The sequence below is a fragment of the Mustela putorius genome, unplaced genomic scaffold (assembly GCF_011764305.1).
Source record: "Mustela putorius furo isolate JIRA1106 unplaced genomic scaffold, ASM1176430v1.1 tig00003845_pilon_pilon_pilon, whole genome shotgun sequence".
Classification (NCBI taxonomy): domain Eukaryota; kingdom Metazoa; phylum Chordata; class Mammalia; order Carnivora; family Mustelidae; genus Mustela; species Mustela putorius.
In genome coordinates this window covers 2,071,734-2,098,057 of record NW_025421998.1, presented here as the reverse complement: position 1 = coordinate 2,098,057, position 26,324 = coordinate 2,071,734, and the positions used below count along the sequence as shown (strand labels likewise).

The 26,324-nt window shown below is 38.3% G+C and overlaps 1 protein-coding gene across 2 annotated transcripts in view; it reads right to left on the bottom strand.

Annotated features, from left to right (window-relative positions):
* The window catches only part of SUGCT (succinyl-CoA:glutarate-CoA transferase), a 799,797-nt gene that overhangs the window by 378,672 nt on the left and 394,801 nt on the right, over positions 1 to 26,324 (bottom strand). Inside the window, exons 12-13 of one of the 2 annotated variants that reach the window (XM_045089530.1) lie at positions 19,704 to 19,806; positions 15,551 to 16,245 (exon numbers count right to left, since the gene is read on the bottom strand). In XM_045089530.1, coding sequence (XP_044945465.1) covers positions 16,213 to 16,245; positions 19,704 to 19,806 — 136 coding nt within the window. In that variant the 3' untranslated portion in view covers positions 15,551 to 16,212. Of the gene's footprint in view, positions 1 to 15,550; positions 16,246 to 19,703; positions 19,807 to 26,324 lie in introns of those variants that run through there. The other variant, XM_004739352.3, reaches the window with a different exon arrangement.

Genomic DNA, 26,324 nt, shown 5'->3' with positions numbered 1-26,324 from the left:
AATAAAAGCCAGTTCTGGCCAACTATAAAGACCATGTTCATAAACAACGCTCTCCTCCCTCCAAAGCATTCTCTGCTTCTACCATAGAATCCTGGAGGAATCTTCTAAAAATCCAGATATCCTTAACTCTATACTAACCTGTATTATCAAAATCCTGCTGCTAGAACCTGAAGGATCTCTATTTTGAAAAAGTTCCCCAGGTGACTGATGCCTACCCTGTTTGAGAATCACCGCCTGATGATATAAAAGGGCTTGCAACAACTATTGACACTTCCACATACCACGAAGAAATTGGACAGCATCTGAAACCAATTTTTAAAATTTAACCATTTTTCATAAAAGTTAAATGAGACATATCTATTTTGCAAAAATGAGAATCTGTAGAGAAGTATTTCCAAGAGTAACTGCATTCTGGTAACATTTTAATTACATTTTATAAATTAGCAAAAATCTGTTTTGTAAAGAAAAATGAATTTAAATTATCTTTCATTTAAATTTTTGACAAGGAATCAACTACAATTGGGTGGAGAAGATCTGAACATTTGATTGAGTGTGTGGCTGTCTTAGTGGTCCTCAGGCATCAGAAATAAAATCTCAGCTATGGTGCAGAAATATCAGCAATCCTTCAGGCTTCAACTACTCAGTGTTTTATGTCTCTGAAACAGCAAAGGGAGAATTGTTATAATCAGTCCATTTGAAATGTGAGAGAACACAAACAATGGCATAGAACAGTCCTCTGACATTTCAATAAGCATCGTTTTAAAGTGGCAGAAATCTGAGGGAAGGGCAATGAAATTTGAAATTTTACTTTGCATGTTTAGAGAGGACTTCCCCTTTGCCCCCATTCCACTTTAATTTTTTCTTAATGCAATCCCTATTGTTTTTGTAGCTAGACAATGTGAAGTATTTGAAATCAGATTTTTTCGTGTGTGGGTTTTTTTTTTTAACTTTTTATTTGGAAATAATTTTAGACTTACAGAAAAGTTACAAAGCACAGTCCTCAAATACCACTCCACCCAGCTTCTACCATTAACAGCTTTCCTAACCACCATAAAATTATCAAAACCAAACATTGTACATGGGTACTCTCTTTCTTACTGAGAAACTGTGAATTTTGACGAGGATCACACTGGCCCTTCTCTATGGACCACAAGACAATCCAGAATCCCACATACTGCATCTAACTGCCATACCTTTTTTAGCTTTCTCCCATCTGGGACAGTTCCTCAGCCTCTAGTAAAATTACGCATTTGGGACAAGAAGGTGATGTTATGAATCATTTCAAAGGACTCGTGATCCTGATAGACCTTTTTTTTTCTTAGTCAGAGAAAGAGAAACAACTAGGGGAAGTAGCAGGCAGAGGGAGAGGGAGAAGCAGACTCCCCGCTGAGCAGGGTGCCTGATGCCAATGCAGGACTCGATCACAGACTCCAGCCGAAGGCAAATGCCTAGTTGACTGAGCCACCCAGGCATCCCGATGCTGATAGATCTTACTACTGGGGATACTAACTTGGGTCACTTGGTTAAAACTGGTATCGGTGAGACTCCTTCAGGGAAAAGTTAATCATTTTTCCTTTGTGACAGAAAATATGGAGGGATCCTTTGAGAGTCTACAAATATCTTTTTTTTTCACTGTAATTTTAGCCTCCATCAGTGGTTCTTTCCTGCAACAGCTTTTACTGGGATGTTTACCTAAAGGTAATTTTCGATTTCCCCCATTCCTTCTACATTTACTAATTGGGATCCTACAATCTGGCCAGCTCTTTCCATTCTTCTGTATTTGTTTACTGATTCAATTATTTATACTAGGATGGACTCGTGGATAATCTATGGATTAAGATTCATTACTATAATTATATTCCATTTATTTTTGTTACTTAGATTGTCCCACTCTGACCCCTGGGAACTCTTTGAAGTTGGTTCTTTTTTACTTCTTCCACATTCCCATCATTTTGTGAGCACCCCCTCACTGTCATCACATGATGAGTTATACTATATTTGCTGTGAAAAACTGGGTGAATGCTTTAAGATTTAGTACTGCTCAAAAACAAGAAAATACACTTTTTTTTTCCTCAGTCTCCCTGACCATTGCTGGCTCTGACACTATTCCTCTTTCCGAAAATTCTGTTTTCCCTCATACTCTTAAATATTTCATTTGCCAGAGAACAGGGAAGAAGTACTAGATACACGTCAAATGACTGACACAGAAAATTGACATTTATGGAAAGTAGCTTAAGGAAAAACTAACGATTTATTCCTACAGTCCAAAGATTTTCCCTTTAGCAGAAAATTCTTTATTTTAATTAAAAAAAAACCCATATACAAAGCATTCAAAAGCAATGGTGTATTAGTATATTAGTATAAATACAATGTTCAAAACTGTAATATTTAACTTACCCTACAGCTGGTATAAAAATCAGGGTTCTTTATGATAGTTTCAGTTATTTAATGACCTTTTTCATTCAATTTATTTCTATATTTTGTTTTGATTACCCATTTCAGGAAAAGCCTCATTTGCATGACAAAGTAGCTACAAAGTATATGAGCGCTTCTACCTAACATGTTAGGGTTCTCTTCAAGGAAAATTATTCAGGAACTCTTCTAAAAATAGTAAGAAATTTTGCTTTAATGTTGAAACACTCATGTTCTGGGTACTACAGAGAAATCAGTATACTCCACGCTATCTCCAGCTGAATGTGGCTAAAAACCTCGACAGAATACATGCAGCGGCTATTTGAGGATTCAAAAGTAAACAGCAGCAGATGGATTGGGGAAGAACAGAATTCAAATACCACCATAGAAGCAGTAAGTTTACCAATTTTTTTACTGCCGTATCCCCTGGTCTGAACTCGTTACATAGGAAAGAAAGAAGTGAGTGCTGGGACTTTGCTATAGATTGAATGTTTGTGCCCATCCCCCATGCCCCCCCCAATTCCTTATGCTGAAATCTAGTCCAAAAATGGGTGGTATTTGGAGGTGGGATCCTGGGGGGAGGGGACCAAGTCAGAAGGGTGGAGCCCTCAAGAATGGGATTAACATCCTCATAAAGGAGACCTCCAAGAGCTCCCTCATCCCTTCTACCAGGAGAGGACAAAGCATAAAATCAGCAGGGTATGAACCAGGAAGTGGTCAGCATCTTGAACTTGGACTTTACGGCTTCCAGAAATGTGACAAATAAGTTTCCATGGTTTATTAGCAACACAGTCTATGGTATTTTTGTTATAGCAGCTCGAATGGATTAGCACAGATGTAAACAGGAAAGCATAGGCAGAAGCCTTTTAGTTCTGGTTCAAAGAATGGGAAAGGGAATGCACACTCAAGAAGAGTGTGGAAACCCCCCATTTTTTCCCTTTCTTTTATCTATTCTCCTACCCCCCCCCCAACTCTCAGAAAATGCTGTGGTGACAGGATAGTGGCAGCTTTGATGAGCAAGGCCATGGGAACCAGCAAAAGCCAAAATCCCAAGAGAAGGGAACATCCCTTGAGGTTTGATGGAACTGCAGTTTCAAAGTGTGGACTCAAATCTGATTGCACTTTTCCACTCACTTGCCAGTTGGCCCCAAAGACAAGTGGCAAGACTGCCATTGTGAAAGTGAACGGGAGAAGAGCATAACTAAAGCCATCATATCCAGCCAGAGGACCAAAACGAGGCACCCCAGGGAACTGGAAATGACCAAGGAGATCCTGAGAGAACTTGGGAATATGATTGCATTACATGACTTATGAACACCTGGACGCATGCCTACATCAAGTTCAACAAATCACACTTTGAGAACTGAATTAATAGATACAACGCCATCCAGAACCCAGACTGGCTATGAGGTGGTATATACACTCCTCCAGATTTGGATGGCTCTTCGAAAGGTTAGAAAATTGAACTGACATTGGAACCTTTTCCCTTCAAAGGCTAAGCAGAACTTAGTCTGAACACAATCACCTTGAAAGGATCAATGTCATGTGAAAAGTAGAGGGTAAGAAAATTGAATAAAATTGACAAGGTCTCAGTGATCTATGGGACAACAACAAGAATCTATGAATATTCTATTCATCCTGTTTACAACTCCACTTTGTAGGTCTACATTGTGCTTGTAATTAGGGGCACAAAGACCAATAAACCAAAGGAACCAGCTTTAAGGGAGTATATGCGATATCCTAGTCTTTCATAAAACTCAAGACCTAACTCTCCATGCTCATCCCCATGCAACCACTTAAATCCTCCCAACACTAATTTGTTCTTGGAAAATGAATTTCTAACCTCTTATGGTATCTTTTGTTTTTATTTTGAGATATAATTTATATAACATAAAATTCATCCTCTTAAAGTACGTTAAATATATTCTCGTTTGTGCAACCATCACCACTATCTAATTACAGAACATTTTCATCACCCCAGAAGGAAACCCCATACTCCTTAGCAACCATTCCCCTACCCCCTCCTTCCTTCAGTCCCTGGAAACCACTAAAGTACTTTCTGTCTCTCTGAATGGGTTTTATCTATTCTGGACATTCCATATCAATGGAGTCATACAAAAGATGGCCTTTTATGTGTATCTCCCTTCACTTAGCATGTTTCCAAGGGCCATTCATGCTGCAGCATATATCAGTACTTCATACCCTTTTATGGATGAATAATATTCCATTGCATAGATATACCACATTTGATTATCCATTCATCTGCTGATGAAAATTTATGTTGTTTGTGTCCTTTCAGACATACGAATAAAGCTTCCATGAACATATGTGCACACATTTTGTACAAACATATTTTTTCACTTCTTATACCTAGGACTGAAATCGCTGGGTCCAAAGGTAACTGCATTTTTAAGTTTTGAAGAACTGCCTATTTTCCAAAGAAGCTACACCATTTCACATTGTCACCAGTACTGTGCAAGGGTTCCAATTAATCTATACACTTAACAACACCTGTTACTATCTTTTTTCATTACAGTCCCCCAGTTACATCACACTATAATTTTGATTTATATTCCCCTAATAATTTATGAGCTGAGCATCTTACCATGAATTCAATGACCATTTGTATATCTTCTTTGAACAAGTGTCTATTTAAATCCCTGATCCATTTTTAATTATGTTACTTGTCCTTTCATTGTTGAGTTGTAGAAATTCCTTATATATTCCGGATACTAAATACTTATGGTATCTTTCACTGTAACTTGTAAGAGTTCCCAATCACTGAATACTCACTGAGTTCAATCACTTCTTTTTAGTGTGGCTTTTATCTCTTATTTTCCAGACCCACCATAATCATTGTAGTTCAGGCTTTGAACACCTGAAGCATAGATGAATCATTCAGCAACACAATCTTCTAATTGCTCTATTGGCAAAAGCTTTCTAGAAGATCTTCTTTCCTGTGTATTGTTTTTTTTTTTAATTTCTTTTCAGTGTACCAGAATTCAATATCAGAATTCAATGTGCCACACCCAGTGCTCCATGCAATACGTGCCCTCCATAATACCCACCACCTGGCTCACCCAACTTCCCAGCCCCCACCACTTCAAAACCCTGATTGTTTTTCAGAATCCATAGTCTCTTGTGGTTCATCTCCCCCTCTAACTTCCCTCAACTCCCTTCTCCTCTCCATCTCCCCATGTCTTCCGTGTTATTTCTTATGCTCCACAAATAAGTGAAACCATATGATAATTGACTCTCTCTCCCTGACTTATTTCACTCAGCATAATCTCTTCCAGTCCCATCCATATTGATACCAAAGTTGGGTATTCATCCTTTCTGATGGAGGCATAATACTCCATTGTATATATGGACCATATCTTCCTTACCCATTCATCCGTTGAAGGGCATTTCGGTTCTTTCCACAGATTGGTGACTGGGGCCATTGCTGCTATGAACACTGGGGTAAAGATGGCCCTTCTTTTCACTACATCTGTATCTTTGGGGTAAATATCCAGTAGTGCCATTTCAGGGTCATAGGGAAGCTCTATTTTTAATTTCTTAAGGAATCTCCACACTGTTTTCCAAAGTCGCTGCACCAACTTGCATTCCCACCAATAGTGTACGAGGGTTCCCCTTTCTCCACATCCTCTCCAACACATGTTGTTTCCTATCTTGTTAACTCTGGCCATTCTAACTGGTGTAAGGTGGTATCTCAATGTGGTTTTGATTTGAATCTCCCTGATGGCTAGTGATGATGAACATTTTTCCATGTGTCTGTTAGCCATTTGTATGTCTTCATTGAAAAGTATCTTTTCATGTCTTCTGCCCATTTTTTGACATGATTATCTGTTTTGAGTGTGTTGAGTTTGAGTTCATTTTTTAAAAAATTGTTTTAAAGATTTTATTTATTTACCTGACAGAGATCACAAGTAGGCAGAGAGGCAGGCCAAGGGGGGTGGGGGGGGGAGCAGACTCCCTGCTGAGCAGAGAGCCCAATGTGGGGCCTGATCCCAGGACCCTGAGATCATGACCCGATCCGAAAGCAGAGGCCCAACCCACTGAGCCACCCAGGCACCTGAATAGATCCTGAATATCAACCTTTTTTCTTAAAAAAGAAGGAAATTAATATTTCCTACATATGAAGTTCTTGATTTACACAGCCTTGTTAAAAAATCCTTCACTTTTAACCAAAGCCTATGTTAAGCTGACAGTCTTAAAGAATTTTAGGAGTTGATAATATTTCAGAATTTAGGCACAAGGTTACTGTCCCTTTTTCATGTGGCATGAGTGGAAGGCAGTACAGGGAAGCAGGTAGAAAAAGCAATCACATTAAAAATAACTCCCTAAACACAGTATCTGGTTTAGAAAATCATTTGTATTGCAGAAATTGTCTCTAAAGTTTTTATTTGAAAAAGAAAGAAACAAAGTGATGCTTTAAGAGCCTAGAGGGGAAGGATAGATGAGGAAATGCTGAGCTGGTAGGAAGTCAGAGGCAAAGAAAGGAGAGGAAATAGAGACTGATAAAGGATGAAGACTCTAGGGGCTTCTGGGTGGCTCAGAGGTTAAAGTGTCTGCCTTTGGCTCAGGTCTTGATATCAGCTTACTGGGATCAAGCCTGACATCTGGCTTCCTGCTCAGGGAGGAGCCTGCTTCTTCTCCTTGTCCTGCTCCCCCTGCTTGTGCTCTCTCTCTCTCTGTCAAATAAGAAAAATAAATAAACCTTTGAGAAAAAAAAAAAAAAAGGATGAGGGCCCTAAGTGCATACTGGGTGAGTGAGGGGCACACAAAGTGTCGGTAACAGAAAGGGAGGTGCACCAGGGAAGGTGAGGGGACACAGATGATACTTAGTACTTTTTATATATGATATATAAGGCCATTTTTTATTCCAACACTTAGCCCACACGGAAAAATCCAAATCCATCAGAGTAATATTTAAGGTGCTTCATGATTAGGACCCAAGTTACACTTCCAACATCATCTTCTACCATCCCCTATAATGATTCTCAAAATACAGTTTGTACCAGAATAATTCTGGGAAATCTACATAAGCCAATTCTTGAATCTTATCCAAAGACATTAAAAACCACTGGGCTTGGTTAGCTCCAGAAATATGAAATTTAACAAGGCCCCTGGATGATTCTAACCCAGGTGTTCTTTTGGAGAACACTGTAAAAACACTACCATAAAACTTTTACATTTGTCTTTCAAAAGGAACAATAAAGGGGAGACCATACATAGCAAGGTGAGGACAAGGAGACCAAGAAGCCCAGCAGAGCACCATCAGACCTTCTTAAAGGTACAAGTGTAAGTGGAAGGAGGGTGAGCACAAAGTACAAAGTAAAAGAAATTAGCACATGGATACTCTGACAGGCCAAAGAACTTCAGGATGTCCCGAAAAGGCAAGGTGGAATGCAAGCAGGTAAGACTTCTGAAATGATGGAGTAAACTGCTCAGCAGACCCTTTTCTCAATGACATAGCAAGTTAGCATGTGGAAATTAATGTTAAATATAATTTTAAATCCCTGGAAATTATTGTGAGGGCATACAGCAGATGAAGAAATATTCTCTCAAGAAAACCTACTGAGTCTTAGAAAGAAGTGAGAATCTGGCACTGGAGCCGTGGCTCACTCCGCTGATATGCCCTCTCCACCACCACTACCAAGCTCCAGAATTCCATGTGATGAAAGCTTTAACCCAGCACTCTACTCCAAGCAAGTGAGGCCAAAATAATGGGAGCTTGCTCTCTGCCAAACTCTCACTCTGGGATTACAGTTGTATCCATTCAGGACAGGCGACTATATCTCTGACTTCCCTTAGACTTCCTGAAGCTATAGTCCAGGCAGGCATAGCTGGGAGGACATAGTAGGTCATCAAAATAAAGAGCTCCCCAGCTCTCCCTGAAGCCACTGGCTTTTTTGATAAGAGAGGATGGAAATTCCACGCCTACTGACCTAGGTGGGGGTTGTTGAAAACAATAGGGATCTTTGTGGAGGGCAATTAAAAGAAAGGTGGTAGCTCCAGAACAGGAGCAAAACAGCAGAGAATCACCAAAACTTTAGAAGAGAGAACCAGGGAAAGAGACCTTTGGGGAAAGCCTTCCTGGGATCATAAGCAACTCTTCACGGTAAGGAAGGGGTGCATGCGTCCCAGGCTGTGCCCACTAGGAGCAATCAGAGCCAGATGTGAAGACAGATCTGAAAGCATTCACCACGCTGCACCCTGACCCATCAAAAAATCAAAAGCCTCACTGGCACGGGCTCAATCTACCAAACACTGACTTAAGTATGCTATTCTGACCCAGGAGTGATGTCTAGGAAGCTACGCTTAAAAATCAAATCTCACTTATCTTTGGAAGTCTGGGAAACTGAGTGCCCAAGGTTGTGCTCTCACAGTAGCAAATCACAGAGGGAATCCCCAAGCTATTAGTCCTTGCCTGAGAGGAGGGAGGAAAAAATTCCCTTTACTGTGACAGCAGCTTCCAAGTCACACAAACAACCAACCAAGTCACACACACAACCATATAAAGCATAAGAATCTAACTGGCTAAAATGGCCTTCACCCAATAAGTGGCTTATGCCAACTTGGGAGAGACCTGCGGGTAAAAGATAAAAGCAGGTGGAAACCATCTGAGCTGGGACCTCAGTGGTTAAGGGTGTTGCAGGTAAAATGGACTTCACAGAATTGGTGCAGCCAAGTCACTGCTCTTTGACCTGTTAAGAGACAGACAAAACAGCTCCCAGGGACAAAGCAGATCTAATATGTCCAGATATCAACAAAGAATTATGAGACATGCAAAGAAACAGTAAAGTGTGACCACTACACAGAAAGAAAATGCTGGCAATAGAAACCACCTCTGAAGAGGCCCAGATGGTAGACTTAGCAAGAAAAAACTTCAAAGCAGCTATTATAAATATGTTCAAAGAACAAAAGAAAGCCATGCTTAAAGAATTAAAGGAAGATATGAGGACAATGTCCCATCCAAGATATCATATCAATAGAGACATAGAAATATTCCAATTATTAAAAGGAACCAAATGGGTTCCTTTTGCAGTCAAGATTAACTGAGATGAAAAATTCACTGGAGGGGCTTGACCCTGTATGTGAATTGTCAGAAGAAAGAATCAGCAAATTTAGAGATAGATGAATAGAGATTATGCAATCTGAAGAGAGGAAAAAAATGAAGAGAACAGAGCATTAGAGAAGTATGAAATACCATTAAAAGCACCAACATATACATAAATAGCGGAACCAGAAGGATATTTGAGAAAGAGAGGAACAATATCAAAGAAATAATGGCTTAAAACTTTGCAGATTTCATGAAAAACATTATTCTATACATTCAGGTTCAGTGAACTCTAAGTATGATAAATGCTAAGAGACTCACACACACCCACAAACATAAAATATTGAAAGACAAAGAGGAAACCCTTAAAGGAGCAAAAGCAAAATGACATACAAGGGAGCTGAATAAGATTAACGTAACGTCTCATCAGACATCATGGAAGTCAGAAAGAAACATATTAAGAGTGTTAGAAGTAAAAAACTGTCAAATAAGAATATTGTATCCAGCAAAACTATCTTTCACAAATGAAAGCATATTCAACATAATCCCAGTTATACCAAAACAGGGAATCTGTTGGTAGCTGACTTATTATAATAAATATCAAAGAAAGTTCTTCAGGCTAAAAGTAAATGATACCACATAGCACTATAAATTCACCACAGATAAACAGAATAGCAGTAAAATAATCACACAGGCAATTGTAAAAATGATATAATTACATATTTTTCCTTTCTCCTCTTGGCTGATTTATTTTTTTTTAAGATTTTATTTATTTATTTGACAGAGAGATCACAAGTAGGCAGAGGGGCAGGTAGAGAGAGAGAGGGGAAGCAGGCTCCCCGCCGAGCAGAGAGCCCGATGCGGGACTCAATCCCAGGACCCTGAGATCATGACCTGAGCTGAAGGCAGCGGCTTAACCCACTGAGCCACCCAGATGCCCCTCTCTTGGCTGATTTAAGAAGCTACTGCAGTATACAATCTCTATATAAGTGTAGTGTTGGGCCTATAACTTATAAATGTAATGTATTTAACAATAATAGCACAAAGGGAGTGGATAAGGGCAAAAGTGTGTACTGGATTGAGGAAAGGACATCAGATCCAACTCAAATCTTTAACTCAAATCCATATGTAGAAATTAGGGAAACAAGATAAAATAAAAAGATTAATATAAAAATTCTATAAATATGTATTTGATCTCATTTGTTTTATCAGCTGTCCTGAAATATTTAATATAACATATTATTTAGAGTAATAATTATAATGGTGTATTGTTGAGTTGATAATATATATAGATGTGAGAGAGATGAGTAAAGTTTCCATATTTCACTGTAAAAAAAAAAAAACAGTATAAAACTGAAGTCAATTCTTTTTTGACCATATTCCCATCCCCTCTTAATTCTGGCAACCATCAGATTGTTCTCTATGTATAGGTCTGATTTTGCTTTTCATTCACAAACATTTATTCATTTGTTTTGTTTTGTTTTTTAGGTTTCACAGAAAGGTGGAATCACATGGTATTCGTCTTTCTCCAGGACCTCTAGGTCAATCCATCTTGTAGCAAGTGGCAAGCTCTCCTATTTTTTATGGCTGGTAATATTCCAGTGTGTGTGTATGTGTGTGTGAGTGAGACCTTCTTTATCCATTCATCTATTGATGGACATTTGGGTTGCTTCTCATATCTTAGTTATTATAAATAATGCTTAAACAAACATAGGGGTGCAATATTTCTTTGAATTAGTGTTTTCACTTTCTTTGGGTAAGTACCCCATAGTAGAATTATGGGTGAAAGGTAATGGGAGATACAGGCTTCCAGTTATGGAATGAATAAGCCACGGGAATAAAAGATGCAGCATACGGAATATAGTCAATGGTATCGTAATAGTGTTGTATATGATAGATGGTGGCTATACTTGTGAACACAGCATAAAGTTGCTGATTCACTATGTTGTACACTTGAAACTAATGTAACATTGTGTGTTAACTACTCAAAAAGAAGCTGAAGTCAATATAGTTGAAGCTGAAGTCTGATAAAGTTAAGGTATATATTATAGGCCCTAAAGAAATCAGTTAAAAAAAAAAAACTCAAAATGTCATTGAAAGTTATGACAGAAATTAAAATATTATACTAGGAAGTATCTACTTAATACAAAAGAAGACAATGAAAGGAACCAAGGACTAAAAAATACAAGAGACACATAGAAAACAAAAAGAAAAATGTCAGGTGTAAATCCAACCAAATCAATAGTAACTAAGCATGAATGGTTTAAACAGTTCAATCAAAAGGCATACATTTTCAGAGCAAATTAAAAAACACAGGATCCAACTATATACTGTCTACATTAGAGACACTTTGTATTCAAACATGCAAATAGGTTGAAAATAAAAGGATAAAAAAGATGTACAATGAAAACAACAATCATAAACGAGAATGCAGGTCAGTGGGTTAAGCCTCTGCCTTCAGCTCAGGTCATGTTCCCAGGGTCCTGGGATAGAATTCTGCATCAGGCTCCTTGCATGGCAGGGAGCCTGCTTCCCACTCTCTCCCTCTGCCTGCCACTCTGCCTGCTTGTGCTCTCTCTCTCTCTCTGACAAATAAATAAATAAAATCTTAAGAGAGAGAGAGAGAATGCAGTGGCTATACTAATAGCAGAAAACCGATATTAAAACAAAAAAATATAACCAGAAATAATCATCTCTTTCTTAAGATGATAAAGGTATAATTCTTAAAGATGGTATAACAGTGGTAAGCATATATGCGTGTAAGAAAAGAGGTCGAAATATATGAAGCAGAAACTGACTGAAAGGGGGGACAGACACTTCCTGAATAATGGCTGGAGATTTCAACACCCAACTTTCAATAATGTGTATAGCAACTAGGCAGAAGATGAAAAAGGAAATGTAAGAATTAAACAACGGTAAAAACAAACAACAGACATTTAGCATAGACATCTAACAGACAACTCTAGCATATTCAAAAGAATACACACTCTTAAGAACACAGAGAACATTCTGCGGAACTGATCCCATGCTGGGACATAACATAAGCCTCAGTGAATCTAAAGGAGCTGAAATCAGTCAAAGTATGTATTTTCAAATACAAGGAATGAAATCAGAAATCAGTATTAGAAAGTTTGAGAAATACATACAAATGTGGAAATAAATAAAAACACTTTTAAATAACCAAAGTTCTATAATTAACCCTTACATTAATGGCTAATTGATTTTGAACAATAGCGCCAAGAAAATTCAATGGGAAAATATTAGTCTTTTTCCAAATGATACTAAAGCAACTGCAAAATAGTGAAGTTAGACTTCACATCTTACAGGATACACATGCACACACACACACATACTCTCTCTCTCTCTCTCTCAATGGATCATAGACCTGAACGTAAGATGTAAAAACTATAAAACTCTTAGAAAATATTGGAGTAAATACTCATGTCCTTAGATCAGCAATGGTTTTTTAGTACAACACCTAAAGCACAGGTAATCAAAGTAAAAGAGACAAACTGAGAATTCAGGCTCCATTTTTAACTGCTGAGTTCTTACAGAATATAGAACTCCATTTCAAGGTCTCTGTAAGCTTTGAATACACCATTTCGTACCTCTTTCTCCTTCATCATTAATCATTTTAGAAAAGTTCTTCAAACATCAGTGGTGTTCGGTCCCTGTCAATCACTGCTCATGTTCAGCACTACCAATAATACAACTAAAATACTTTTTAATGTAGTAACTACAATAAAATGATAATGAAAAATGTTTTCATTTGAATAAATCTGTGAAATCATAACCTTTAATATTGGCTGTAAGAAAGAAGGAACACATATGGAGAGAATAACTTTACAAAAAAAAGGAAATTTTCGGATATTCTCAGGTCACAATAATTTCAAAATCACTGAACAGTAGAAGTGGAAACCCTCCATTAAATTCCTCTTAATCACTGAGATGGAACTTATGAGTAATATGACAAACTGACTACAAAAAGGCTTTAAAAGGATAAAGAGCTCTTTGATAAGTTGGGAGATCAGGTTTCCAGTTCCGGAATGAATAAATCATAGGAATAAAAGGTGCAGAGTAGGGCATATAGTCAGTGGTATTATAATCGTGCTTGGGTGATTAAGACATTTTGCAACCCTTTGTCAGGTTTTAAACTTTTATTAATTCATTAAATAGGATTCCTTATGCTTATTACTTTTCACTGCTCAAAACACCCACATTTCTGTGTAACTCTTCTGTGACACTGGACACAATTTACCTTAAACTGGACTGGAGGACCTCCTTGAATGCTTCATAGCTTTGTCTTTGCTAATTCACTGTTTTCCGTCACACTCTCTCCTTGCCCAATACCTAATACAAGACTATGTGTATAGTATGGGATACATAACATAGTCTTGTACAGATAGAGACAGAGAGGGAGGGAGGGAGAGAAAAGGAGGGCAAGCACGTGACAGCCATCAATTACTATTTACTAAATGAATGAATGGATGTCTGACTGAGTGAATAAGCGATTACATTCTCCTTTGCCCTGAACCACCTCTCTCACATTTTCACAAAAAGATCAAAAGAAGGCTTTTTTCTTTAACATAAATTCTACAATCTTATTTCCATCAACATCAATCAAGTAATGTCCAAGGCATTCTAGTTGGCTAGCTAAGTATATTTGTGTTATAATTCAAAGAAACTGGTGCCTCCAAATTTCTTAGCTATATTCAAAAAAAATGAACGTAAAACACCAGTAATGTTGTGCTACATCCTTAGCTTTTATTTGACATTTCATTGGTTTTCCTCTTACATAATAAGAGATGAGGTTTCTTGCATTAGGATTCTTCTAAACTCAACAAAATAAAATATTACTCCCCCATACTTTATGTTTTAATATAAAATTGAAGGTTTAAACTCTCCATTTTTATTTCATTTAATCCCTTAAACCCTTAAACCTAAAGCATATTATTTCTTCAAAAATTTAAAGTATTATCCCCAGATATCATAAGACAAACACACGTAATGTATCTGAATTTGTTCACCACCTGAAGTACGTCATGTATGTTTGGAGATACATACAAAATTTATTTTTTTTACTCCTTTGTCTACCAGGGATTATTTCCAGACATATTGTTTTGTCTAGATCTTCATCAACTGTTTTCCAGTTGCAGGGAACCCTGCATGTATGTGTTTCCCAGCAGTGTAAGCACTGAGTGAGCACATGATTGTGCTTGAGGTGTATAAGCCCACCAGGACTACCCAACCACATTTCAATAAATATTAGCTAATGTCATGGAGAAGGCAATCTTTAAAACGCATCAACAACGCGTGGGTGTGGGTATGTCTGTGTGTGTGTCTGCACCCACGTGCAGAAGCGCGTGCACGCCTGAGTGTAGAAAGGGCTTGAAAAACAGCTTTGTATTTTGGGGTGATTCTGACACTTACTATATGAATTTTGAAGGACTTTTTTCCCAGATGCTCAGATAGTTTGCCAGAATGTGCTAAAAAAACAAATCGCCTGGAGAATATGAGCTAGCCTAGAGATTAATAAAGCCTCCAACTTCACAGGCTTCCACAAATAATGATACGAAAACAACAGATAATTTGAAGCTATCAAATATTTCAATACTTTGCTCTGTTTGCTTCTATGACATATTCATCCCATACAAAAGATTTCCTAAAGGAGTTGTAATGGCCTTCTGGGACAGGAAGAAGAAGGTTTCTGTAGAAAGTGTTAAATTAATTTTGATGGTGATACAAAGTTAAGGAAGGTTTGTTAAGGGATGGCTTGCTGCCACGGGGTGGGGTTTTGTTTTGGTATCCTTTTAGAGCCTGCAGGTGTTTGGCACCAGCTAAAATCAGGGCCAGCTGTGATATTTCAGTTCTGATACTTCCCTCCCAATAGTTCTCAGAAGTGATGCTTTGGGGTGATGTCTTACACCTGATGGATTCAACTTGTGTGGTAGAAATGTGAAGACTGTTAAATAACACCAGTTTGGCGACACCTGTTGCCCTCTCTTCCCCACCCATGGGTCATGGCATCAAGGAGGAAAAAACAAAAAAAAACAAAAACAAAACATTAATCAGAGATTCGGTCATTCATATCTATGTATATTTTAATTGCACAGTTCGGTCGAAGAATACACTTCAAATCACCAGATACGCGGTCTTAGGCAAAATACAAAAAAACAGGATCACACAATCTCTTTTGATTCTCATGGTAGATAATGATGCTGTTAACTGCGCTCATCGGTGGGATCCGTACCTATTTTTGCAGGAATCTGAATAGTTTCTATTAAGAGCTGCATTTTCTTTTAAGTTTGTTTGGGTTGGAAAACCTCAAACCACAATGCATTTCATGCACATGTTCCCCAGGGTATGTTAAATAGGACCATACTGAGGTCATCTAGCAAGTTTTTTAAACTTTTTAAGAATTCCTTTAATGTACTGCACAATCTTGGCCTGGTTAAAAAAAAAAAAAGATATTTTAAGAGAGCCCTTAAAAAATGACTCTTAAAATCTACATGCAGATAATCAATATTACACAGTTCTACAGAATACACAGAATTTTCCACAGATAATTTATCACCGAGGGAGAAAAGCAATAAAACTACCACTAAAAGGCTTTTGGATCAAAATTTCTCTAAGCTCTCAGTAGATACAGCCCCCCCCCCCACCCCCGGGGTTCTTGACTGACTTAACAGTGGACGCTTGGAGGATCCTTCCAACCTTTCCGCATCTGCAGCAGATAATCAGAGGCTCAAAGGTGACGGACAACCTCTCATCTAGCCAAGAAAAAAAAAAAATAAATCATCTGCTCCTTCAGCAGAGCCAAAAAATCAAGTTTCCTCAGAACAGGAGGCCATGATGAAATTATTTAGGTTAGAAATAGTTACTCCCATCACGTACACTTTTGTTGCCGAGGGAGCCCAAACCACCGATGAAAGGTGAATGGCCACCGGAGAAGCAGGCCCCCAGAAAACCCTCTCTTGCATTGGATGCTTCTGATTTTTTTTTTCTTTTTGGTTAGACATACCCCTCTGCACTTCCCCAAAGCCCCACTTCCGGCGCCACGTTCCAGGCCCCGTGCTTCACCCCATGAACTTCCAGTCGAGCAGCTTGCCTGCGGCGGAGCATGCGCGCGGGGAGCCGGCCCCGGGCCAGCCGCGCGGTCCCATGGCTGAGCGCGCAGTGGCCTGGTCCATGCACCCGGAGCCAAGAAGCTCTGCAGCTCATCGGGGGAAAAACAAGGGAGGACACCTTAAACGGAAAGGACACTTTTACGGAAAACAAAAAATAAGAGGGTTGCAGCAATCAGGAATGATGAAGGGCTGAGGGGTTCTTGGCACAGAGCGCGCGGATGCCTTTTTTAAAAAGAATTATTACAGCTTGATTTGTAAGCCAGGGATCCCCGGTCCCACTGCCGCATTGAATTTGTTTGTAGCCACCAAACAAAGGAGTTTTTTAAACAAAAACATAACCTTTAGCAAAGGTCTCCACCAAAGAAGGTTTTGTTTGTTTTTTGTTTTTTAACCAAAATATTACAGTAAATAAGGGTACGATCATAACCGGAGCTAATACCGTGTCTTGCACCTTTACCTCTGGCAAACCCTGCTGTCCTTGATAAACATTATCTCATGTAACAGGACAGTATAGAAAAAAGATCCTATTAACACCACTTTATAGTTGAGAAAACTGAAGCCCAGTAAGTTTATAAAACTGCCGAGAGCTAGCACTCCAGGGTCTTAACCATGATGCAGCGCTTTTCAACACAGGTTTTCCAAATAAAGGCTATACAAAGAGGTTGTCAGCCCCACCACTGGGAGCACAATAGCCTCTCTGTCATTTGGAAAACTTATACTTGGCAAGTTAACCAACTCATTCATTCACTGATTCATACATCAACAGCATTTACTCTGTATCTGCTATCTAAGTCGATTTTAAATTTATTTTTTCAGAAAGGAAGAGAATTACTAAAGTCATGCTAAATCCCTAACACTTGGTACGTAAGTACAATAAAGGTTTGGCAAATGAATTTTTTTAAGTAGTCCAAAAACATAATTGCCTGATTTTTTTGCGCTTTACATTCCTTCCAATATTCAAAATGATAAGGAGTTCTTTTTAAAAGAGCCAGTGTCCTTACCTCTTGGGCCAAACAGTTCTACACACAATGGCCAGAGTCATCCGTGTTAATTTTTAAAATGTAACAATACTACATTGCTCTCTAGTCTTTCTAAAATTCCAGGTAAGCTTTATGTGCACGTTTGGTATTTTAAACTGCAAAGAATGAGATTATATATTAAAGAGACCAACTCTACTCTTGGGAGCTTGGGTACAACTGTCAGTAATTATCACTGGATGATTAAGAATTTTTGATGTTAGAATGGTAACAGTTAGAATCTACTTTTTGGTGGATAAGAAGGCAATTTTCAGAGACTCCTGGGGTAGTAGCAAAAGCCAGTATCCTGGCTGAGGTAATAGCAATCTTTTCCATTTGAAAAATGACTGAAGTGCTAAAAATATGCCATACCAATATTAGAAACTACTAAGGGTCCAAGAGTTGCCATAGAACGATTAAAGTAATGAACCGAACTCCAAGGGAAAAGTGGGAATGAAAATCCTAACTATCCTATATTCAATCTGAAGCAGCCCATAAAATGAACAACTTGAAGGGTGGAACCTTGGTTTCTTGTTCATCAAAACCTAGACAATAGGCAATGTTAGAAGATACCCAGAGATTTTTAAAATAACGTTCTTTACCTTGGTGTCTTTGTGCCTGAAGAAACACAGGTTGAATGATGGAAATGCCGATGATAAAACTCTCAGCAATGATCTCTAGAGAAAGGTGCCCTCAAATCAAGTTAAACGCCAAATCCTACACAGCTGGTACCACTTTTCAGCAGGAAAATAATAGTAAAACCCACCCCTTCCCCCACAACAACTTCGAGCCAAAGCTTGGCCTCATTCGAAGCTACAATGTGAGAACACTGGTCCTCGGGGTCTGGTACATTTCAGAGCATGCGCACTGCAGCCTCGGGGCGAGGAGGCATCGATCACCAGACATTAACCCGCTGATGCAGCGGGGACCTGGTCACATAAACTCACTATGTATCCAGCGTATCCAGCGGGACCCTTATCTCAAATACTTATTGGCCACTGTTTTATTCTGGACAAAGCCTTGCCACATTCAGGTTCTTGGCAGGAAGAAAACACTAAGCAGAATTTCTGAATCCATTCATTTTTTTTCTCCAGTAAATATTGTCAACCTTGAATTAAACACGTGTCAATTCTCCTTGCAGCAGATACTCGTGTAGAAGATAGGTACCAAAGTTAAAGAGTTAAGTCAGTTTTCAACAAAGTTCTCCTCAGAAAAATCATCTTCCATTTTCAGTACTTCATTTCAAAGAAAAATCGGTTACAATATAAAGAGTCTTTTCAGGCCTATAATTTTGAAGAGTTGGAAGCTGCTAAGATATGTGAACAATCATAGTGAAAGCTTCGTAGAAAAATGGGGTTCCTCTACCTTTTGGGATTAATATGTGACTCTGAGAAACAGTAAATTGCTTGCAGTGATACTGATTAAAGTAATAAATCAAAAATTTTTGGTAGCATCTAAAAATAATAATTTGAACAATGCTACAGAAAAAACCTCATTTTTTCTTTCAGGTAATCCTTATTCCTGGGGCCCAAGAAGAAGTCTATTAGAATTGTACAGTACAAACCTCTATTGAAGTATGATTGATTCTTCACAAATAATGTACATTATTAATCATATAAAAGCCTCCCATTTGCAAAGTTAACTCTGACTTGCTTTGGATACTTTAAGATAGCCATCTGGTGAGATGTGGGCTCTAACTAAAAACTATACAAACTAAATAACAACTGTAAAAGTTGTCATACTTCCTTCTACACAGAATGTTCTCTGAGGGCCTGAGCCCAATCTCTCAATTGTCTACATTTCTGATTTTTCAGGAGACACAAATGTCCTGAACTTGCAAACTTTATGTAGAGACTGCTGCAGAAATACGTTAGATCTGATGGGTATGACTGTAGACAACCAGTTCTAAATTGATTCTTTTTACTTCGGACTCACAATCTAATGCCACCATCAAAAATCACATTATGTGACGGAAGCCCGTGGCCAATGGCTCACGTGTATTTATGTGAATCAAACTGGATAAAGAGAGAGAGGCAATTTCTTGTGTTTTCAACTTCCATGTACTAAAAAGTTCAAAAACCAAACCTGGGGTTCTGCAAATACGTTCTTCATGTCGTTGATTGGGCCATATGCAACCCCACTGCCTTCGAAGAGGTATAACCATTTGCTGGTCATTTCTTCTTCAAACCTAGGAACAGACCCAAAAAAGAGGCATTTTTTACAAAGAAGGTACAACATTTTTTCTCATATGGCCCTCTTTGGAAGCAACCAGTAATGACAAGAATATGTTCCTTGGCTTTTCTTTGTTTCTAGTTTTGAGGATGTTGCCTAATGAAAACAACTTTGACTTGCCCAGAAGTGGTTAAGAATAGCCACCCGGCTCCCATTGTTGGAAGGTCTACCATTAGAGATATAATCCTTCCTATTTCTGACCCTGTGTGCTTTCTGACAGAGGATCCCTTGCAGAAGACACAGATTGTGTGGGGAATGGTTTTAACTGAGCTTAAATTGCTGTGGTATTGAGCACTTTATAAATACAATAATATAGTTGCAATTGGGAGGGGATGTCATTGTGCAAAGTGTTTTTTAGGTCTCAGGCATAGTAGTACATCAGTAAGGTAAATTTCTCAAAACAAAAACAAATGTAGTTTTAAAAGAAAGCTATATGTTTGGGGTGCCTGGGTGGCTCAGTCAGTTAAGCGTCCAACTCTTGATTTCAGTTCAAGTCATGATCTCAGGGTCCTGGAATCAAGCCCCACCACTCAGGAAGGAGTCTGCTCTCACTCTACCTCTCTCTCTCTCTCTCTCAAATAGACAGTCTTTAATTTAAAAAAGAGAAATATATATGTTCTACCTCCATTATATTTAAAATATACCAGAATTAACAGCCGCAACACAACTTTAGCTACTTATTTGCAATACTACTTACTATTCAGAACAAATCTAGGTATGTGAAGATGGATCTGTTTAGACAGCAACACTCAAATCCAGCCACGTCCTTTACATTAGACTTCAATTTACATTAGACTTCACAGATAAAAAGCTTATTTGAATGACTTTGTTTTCTCTCTTAGGTCTCAAGGAAAGGGGACCCAATTCATTGATGAGATTCACTGTTTTATATCTCCTCTTGTTAAGACAGTGGAACAGAAGTAAAATCTTGGATCCTCAGTCATAATTTGTAATATACGAAGAATATAGAATCACTAATTTTTAAAATAGCAAACTATTTCTAGTTAAGTAATAATCTAAGTGAAAAGAGATTTTTTTAAAAAAACATTAGGTAAAATAGACTATTGGCAGCAAGCAGAAGGCTTCACTACTATGGGCAGGCAAGTGGAAATATAGTAGAAATAGTATTCACAGACTTCTACTCAGCAATCATAGACATAACTAGAATTAATCTTAGGTTTGCAGATGCCACAGGAAATTATAATGGAGAATGCACTATTTCTTCCACCGTTTACAACAAGGGTGGAAACAATATCAGTACTTTGAGGACACTTTTCTAATCTCACCATTTTGATGAATAAAGATTTTCCATTGTCCATTTTAATTAAAGGCGGTAATGTTAACTATGCCTACTTAGTACACAATCAAATACTTCACCTCTACATACTGAAAAGCATTCTCTTATGGGAATACCACCATGCAAGATGAAATGTCTTCTATTAATTGATTCTTCATCTTATTTTTTTTTTAAGGACTGTTAAAATCATCTCCTGGCCAAGACTTCCTAAGACATATATATCACCAGAATGATATATGCTGAAAGAATAAAAGAGATACTTTGAACCTGGAGCCCTTTCAACTGGGTGTCAATCATTTAAGTTTCCATAAGCAGAGCATTATCGTGGCTAACCTGATAAATTTTCAAGACAAGTGAATTTATCACCACCGGACTCACCCAAGTGGCCTCAAAGATCTGCACAGAAAATGCGTGTCAAGATCCCAGCAAACCACATTCAGGGAATAGATGAAGTTTTAGTATTTATATAAGCTTTTCACCACTGGGCAAGAGAGGGGGATTTATTTCATGTTATGGAAAACAACGGATGCACGTTGGAAATGAGACTGGGGAGCGAGACAATGTCTGGAGCTGCAGTGGTGACCACTGTTTGTGGATGTGCGTGGGCGTGGGCGTGGAAGTGTTCATAAATGCCTTCAACTCGGCGGCCAGAGACAGAACATTGCGGCATTCTGCTGCTCCCAGAGGACACATCCATCATTTTCTTCTGAAAAATCTATCTCTTGATCTAAATCTGATGTGGAATCTTTTCCTTTATCTATGCAAAAAAGCTGAAAGCACATGTTTTTATTAACCACAAAAATGCTGCTTAAAAAAAAAAATGGGAAGAGTTGCTCTAAATCACTTAGGGCAAAACAGTACTGAGAATAAGACAGGAAGGGTGTCCTTCCATGTAGTGTAGGAAGCCTCAAAGCTTCGGCCTCCTCTGGGAAGTTACTTGGAAAACTCTTAAAACAAGTCAGACTTCATTGTGAACTTGCTAAATCAACCCATATATTCAATTTTAGATTTTTGCTGAATTCACTTCCTGTCAAGTGACTCATTTAGGAAGATGTAACATTAGTACTGAGGAAGGACCTGAGTTTAAATATCTTAGCATCAAAATGTTACTTAAAGAACAAACAAAAAACTTCTCTTTAGAGAATGGATTAAAGCTGCAGCCAAACCCAAGACAAGAGACAAACTAAGAGATAGAGGCTGTGAAGGTAGTGTAGGACATAATTCTAACATTAATGATTACTAAATGCAGGTTACCATATCTTGTAGCTTTTCTCCTCACGAGCACATTGTAAGGGAAGTATTATTCTCATATGACCAAGAAGAAATTCAGGTTCAGAGAAATTAACTCACTTAAATTCATAAAGCTTCCTCCCCTCACCATACTTTTTTGAGGCATGACAGGCCAATAAAAATTATATATATTTACTTTGTACAACATGGTTTTTTAGAGTGCAGTGCTGTGCAGTGCAGTGATTTAATACAATACACATCATGAAATGATTACCACAATCAAATTAATTTACACATCCTTCACCTCATGGTTATCATTTGTGTGTATGTGCATGCGTGTGTGTGTGCGTGTGTGTGTGTGTGTGGTAATATTTAAGATCTACTTAAGAACATTTAAGTATGAAATATGGCATTACCTCCAGTGACTGATTCTCAGAATTTTTTCATCTTATAACTGAAAGCTGGTACCCTATGCTCAGTTTCTCACCATTTCCCCCACACCCTAGTGCTGGACAACCACCATTCAACAGTCCGGTTCTGTGAGTTTGACTTTTTAGAGTCCGCACATCAGTGAGATCAATGCAGTATTTGTATTTCTGTGTCTGGCTTATTTCACTTAACACTTCCATCCTCTATAGCTCAAGATACATCTCCTTACACTAACACTCATTCATTCCTGATGCTTTTTGCAAGAGTTTGTTTTGTCCTAGACATGGGGATTACAAAAATAAAAACGTCCCTGTTGTCAAAGATCATACAGTCTAATGGAGAACACCACTAAGGGAATTGATGATTTGTGGTGCAAGATACCGAGACAAAAATGAGTGTCCAGCCTAAAGCTGAAGTACCAAAGCAGGAGACCTGAACTGGGCCTGGGGAGTCAGGAAGGAGTTCAAAAGCCAGGTGACATTTGAGCCAGCTGGCTGAGGGATAAGTTAGCATTTTCGATGTGGGAGATGGAAAGAAGGGCTTTCCAGAGAGAGCAATGTGTACAAAGACCCAACCTGGAAAAATTCTGAAATCTCCTGTGCCCTGAGTGGCAAAGGATAAAATGGGAAAAGAAGGTTAGAACATGAGTGCAAGGCATCTTGTCTGCTATGCTATGGCTATTGCTTTGCCACTGGCCATGAGACACCCAGAGAGGTCTTTCAGTGGGGGGCTGACATAATCAGTGTTAATACAGGGAATGGAAGAATCCAGATGAGACAATAGGCAAAAAAAACTTGACAGGAGGCAACAGACTCTCTCCCTCTGATGCATCTTTAAATCTCCCCTTCTATCAATACCTTCCATGTTATTGTCAATAATAAACAAGTCTTGGGGGCACCTGGGTGGCTCAGTCAGTTAAGCATCTGCCTTCTGCTCAGGTCATGATCCCAGGGTCGCAAAACTGAGCTCCACATTGGGCTCTCTCCTTGCTGGGGACCCTGCTTCTCCTTCTTGCCATTTACCCTGCTCGTTCTCTCTTTATCTCAAATAAATAAATAAAATCTTTCAAATAATAACAATTTTTCATTAAAAAAAAAGTTTTCTGGACATTCTTAGCTCTTTTGTTCCTATCCTATTTTCCATTTCCAGTCTGCCATGACTGCCTAAGGCTCTGAAATTTGACTTGTACACCAACACCTTTTCTTGCCCGATCACTAAGGGTCTTCAGGGACCATTCCCCAATATTCTTTTCATAGTCCTCATACTATATGTTCTTTGTGCATTTGATCCTGTTGACTATCCTATCTTTATATCCTATGCTATTGTACTTAATGCATTTTTAATACTTCTGTGGCCATTTCTGTTTCTTTTATTAATTATTTTACCTTTTTCTTCCAGTCCCAATTTCCTTTGTACTCTTTTACTCATCTCAGTAATCCTGTCATCTCCATGAAGATGATACCCAAATCTATTTTCAGCCCTAACCTTCCCCAAGTCCCTCTTCCTAGCTACCATGGGATACTTCTACTTAGATCCACTATCACCCCCATAAATACGACATGCCCATAGATGACTAAGACTTCCATTTCCCCCATAAACCTTGTATTTCTCCCTTGCCTGAATTCACACTCTTGGCTAAATTGGGAAATCTTTCTTTTCATCACCTCCTGTAATTTACACATCATTGGCCTGTAGAATTAACTTTTCAACAGTTAGGTTTTATTTATCTAGTCCCACTGTTCCTACCACAATTCAAGTCCCTTGATTCTTCACACTTGAAATATAGCAACAGTTGATTAAAACTTATTGCCTCCCAAGGGAAACAAGGGCAAAAATGAATTATTGGGACTTCATCAAGATAAAAAGCTTTTGCACAGCAAAGGAAACAGTCCACAAACCAAAGACAACCTACAGAATGGGAAAAGATTATTTGCAAATGACATATCAGATAAAGGACTAGTGTCCAAAATCTATAAAGAACTTAGCAAACTCAACACCCAAAGAACAATCCAGTCAAGAAATGGACAGAATACATGAATAGACATTTTTCCAAAGAAGACATCCAGATGGCCAACAGACACATAAAAAGATGCTCAAAATCACTCGGCATCAGGGAAATACAAATCAAAACTACAATGAGATACCACTTCACACCAGTCAGAATGGCTAAATTAAACAAGTCAGGAAACGACAGATGTTGACGAGGATGCGGAGGAAGGAGAACTGTTGGTGGGAATGCAAGCTGGTGCAGCCACTCAGGAAAACAGCATGGAGGTTCCTCAAAAAGTTAAAAATAGAGCTACCCTATGACCCAGGAATTGCATTATTAAGTATCTACCCCAAAGATACAAATGTAGTGATCCAAAGGAGCACTTGCATTCCAATATTTATAGCAGCAATGTCCACAATAGTCAAGCTATGGAAAGAGCCCAGATGTCCATCAACAGATGAATGGATAAAGGAGATGTGGTATATATATACAATGGAATACTATGCAGCCATCAAAAAATGAAATATTGCCATTTGTAATGACATGGATGCAACTAGAGGATATTATGCTTAGCGAAATAAGTCAATCAGAGAAAGACAATTATCATATCCTCTCACTAATATGTGGAATTTAAGAAACAAAACAGAGGAGCATAGAGAAAGGAAGAGGAAAATAAAATAAGACAAAATCAGAGAGACAGACAAACCAAGAGATACTTTTAATCATAGGAAACAAACTGAAGGTTTCTGGAGGGGAAGGGGATGGGAGAAGGAGTAACTAAGTAATGGGCGTTAAGGAGGGCATGTGAGATAATGAGCACTGGGTTATAAGTTACAGGTATAAGGTATAAGTTATATAAGGTTATAAGTTATACACAACAGATGAATCACTGAACTCTACCTCTGAAACTAATAATACACTATATGTTAATTAAGGGAATGTAAATAAAATTAAATTAAAAAATAAAACTTATTGCCTCCTATTTTCCTCCTTTCAGTAAAACGAATTTTAGTTATGTCTCAAATCTGTCCAACTGTCTCTTTCCCAAGGATAACTATCTTCTTTCACACTAGAGAAATAGACTGTTTCCTCACTGCTATACACCCACAACTTAGAAGACAGTTGGCACTCAGTACTTGCTGAAGGAATATACAACTAATTGGTCAGAATTCAGGGTCTCAGTCATATTTCCTTGAATTAGTGGGGTTGATTACTTTATCCCAAAATCTTCCTGAATCTAGGTTTATTTAGACATTGTGGCTAGGAGAAGGAAGACAATTTGACGGTCTTCATTTTAAATCAATATCACAGTATCTTCTCTTTTCCTTCTTTTCTTTTCTTTCTTCTTCCACCCAGTCTCTAAATTTTTCATGTCTTATCAAAAATAAATTTCAAGTTCCCAAGAACTAACTTACAAACATAATATTTCAATGTAGGGACTATGTTATCTAGAAAATTATAAGATCTTAGGAACTCTAAAGACCTTAAAAATTATCTATTGTTTAGTGCACTTGGGTGGCTCAGTCAA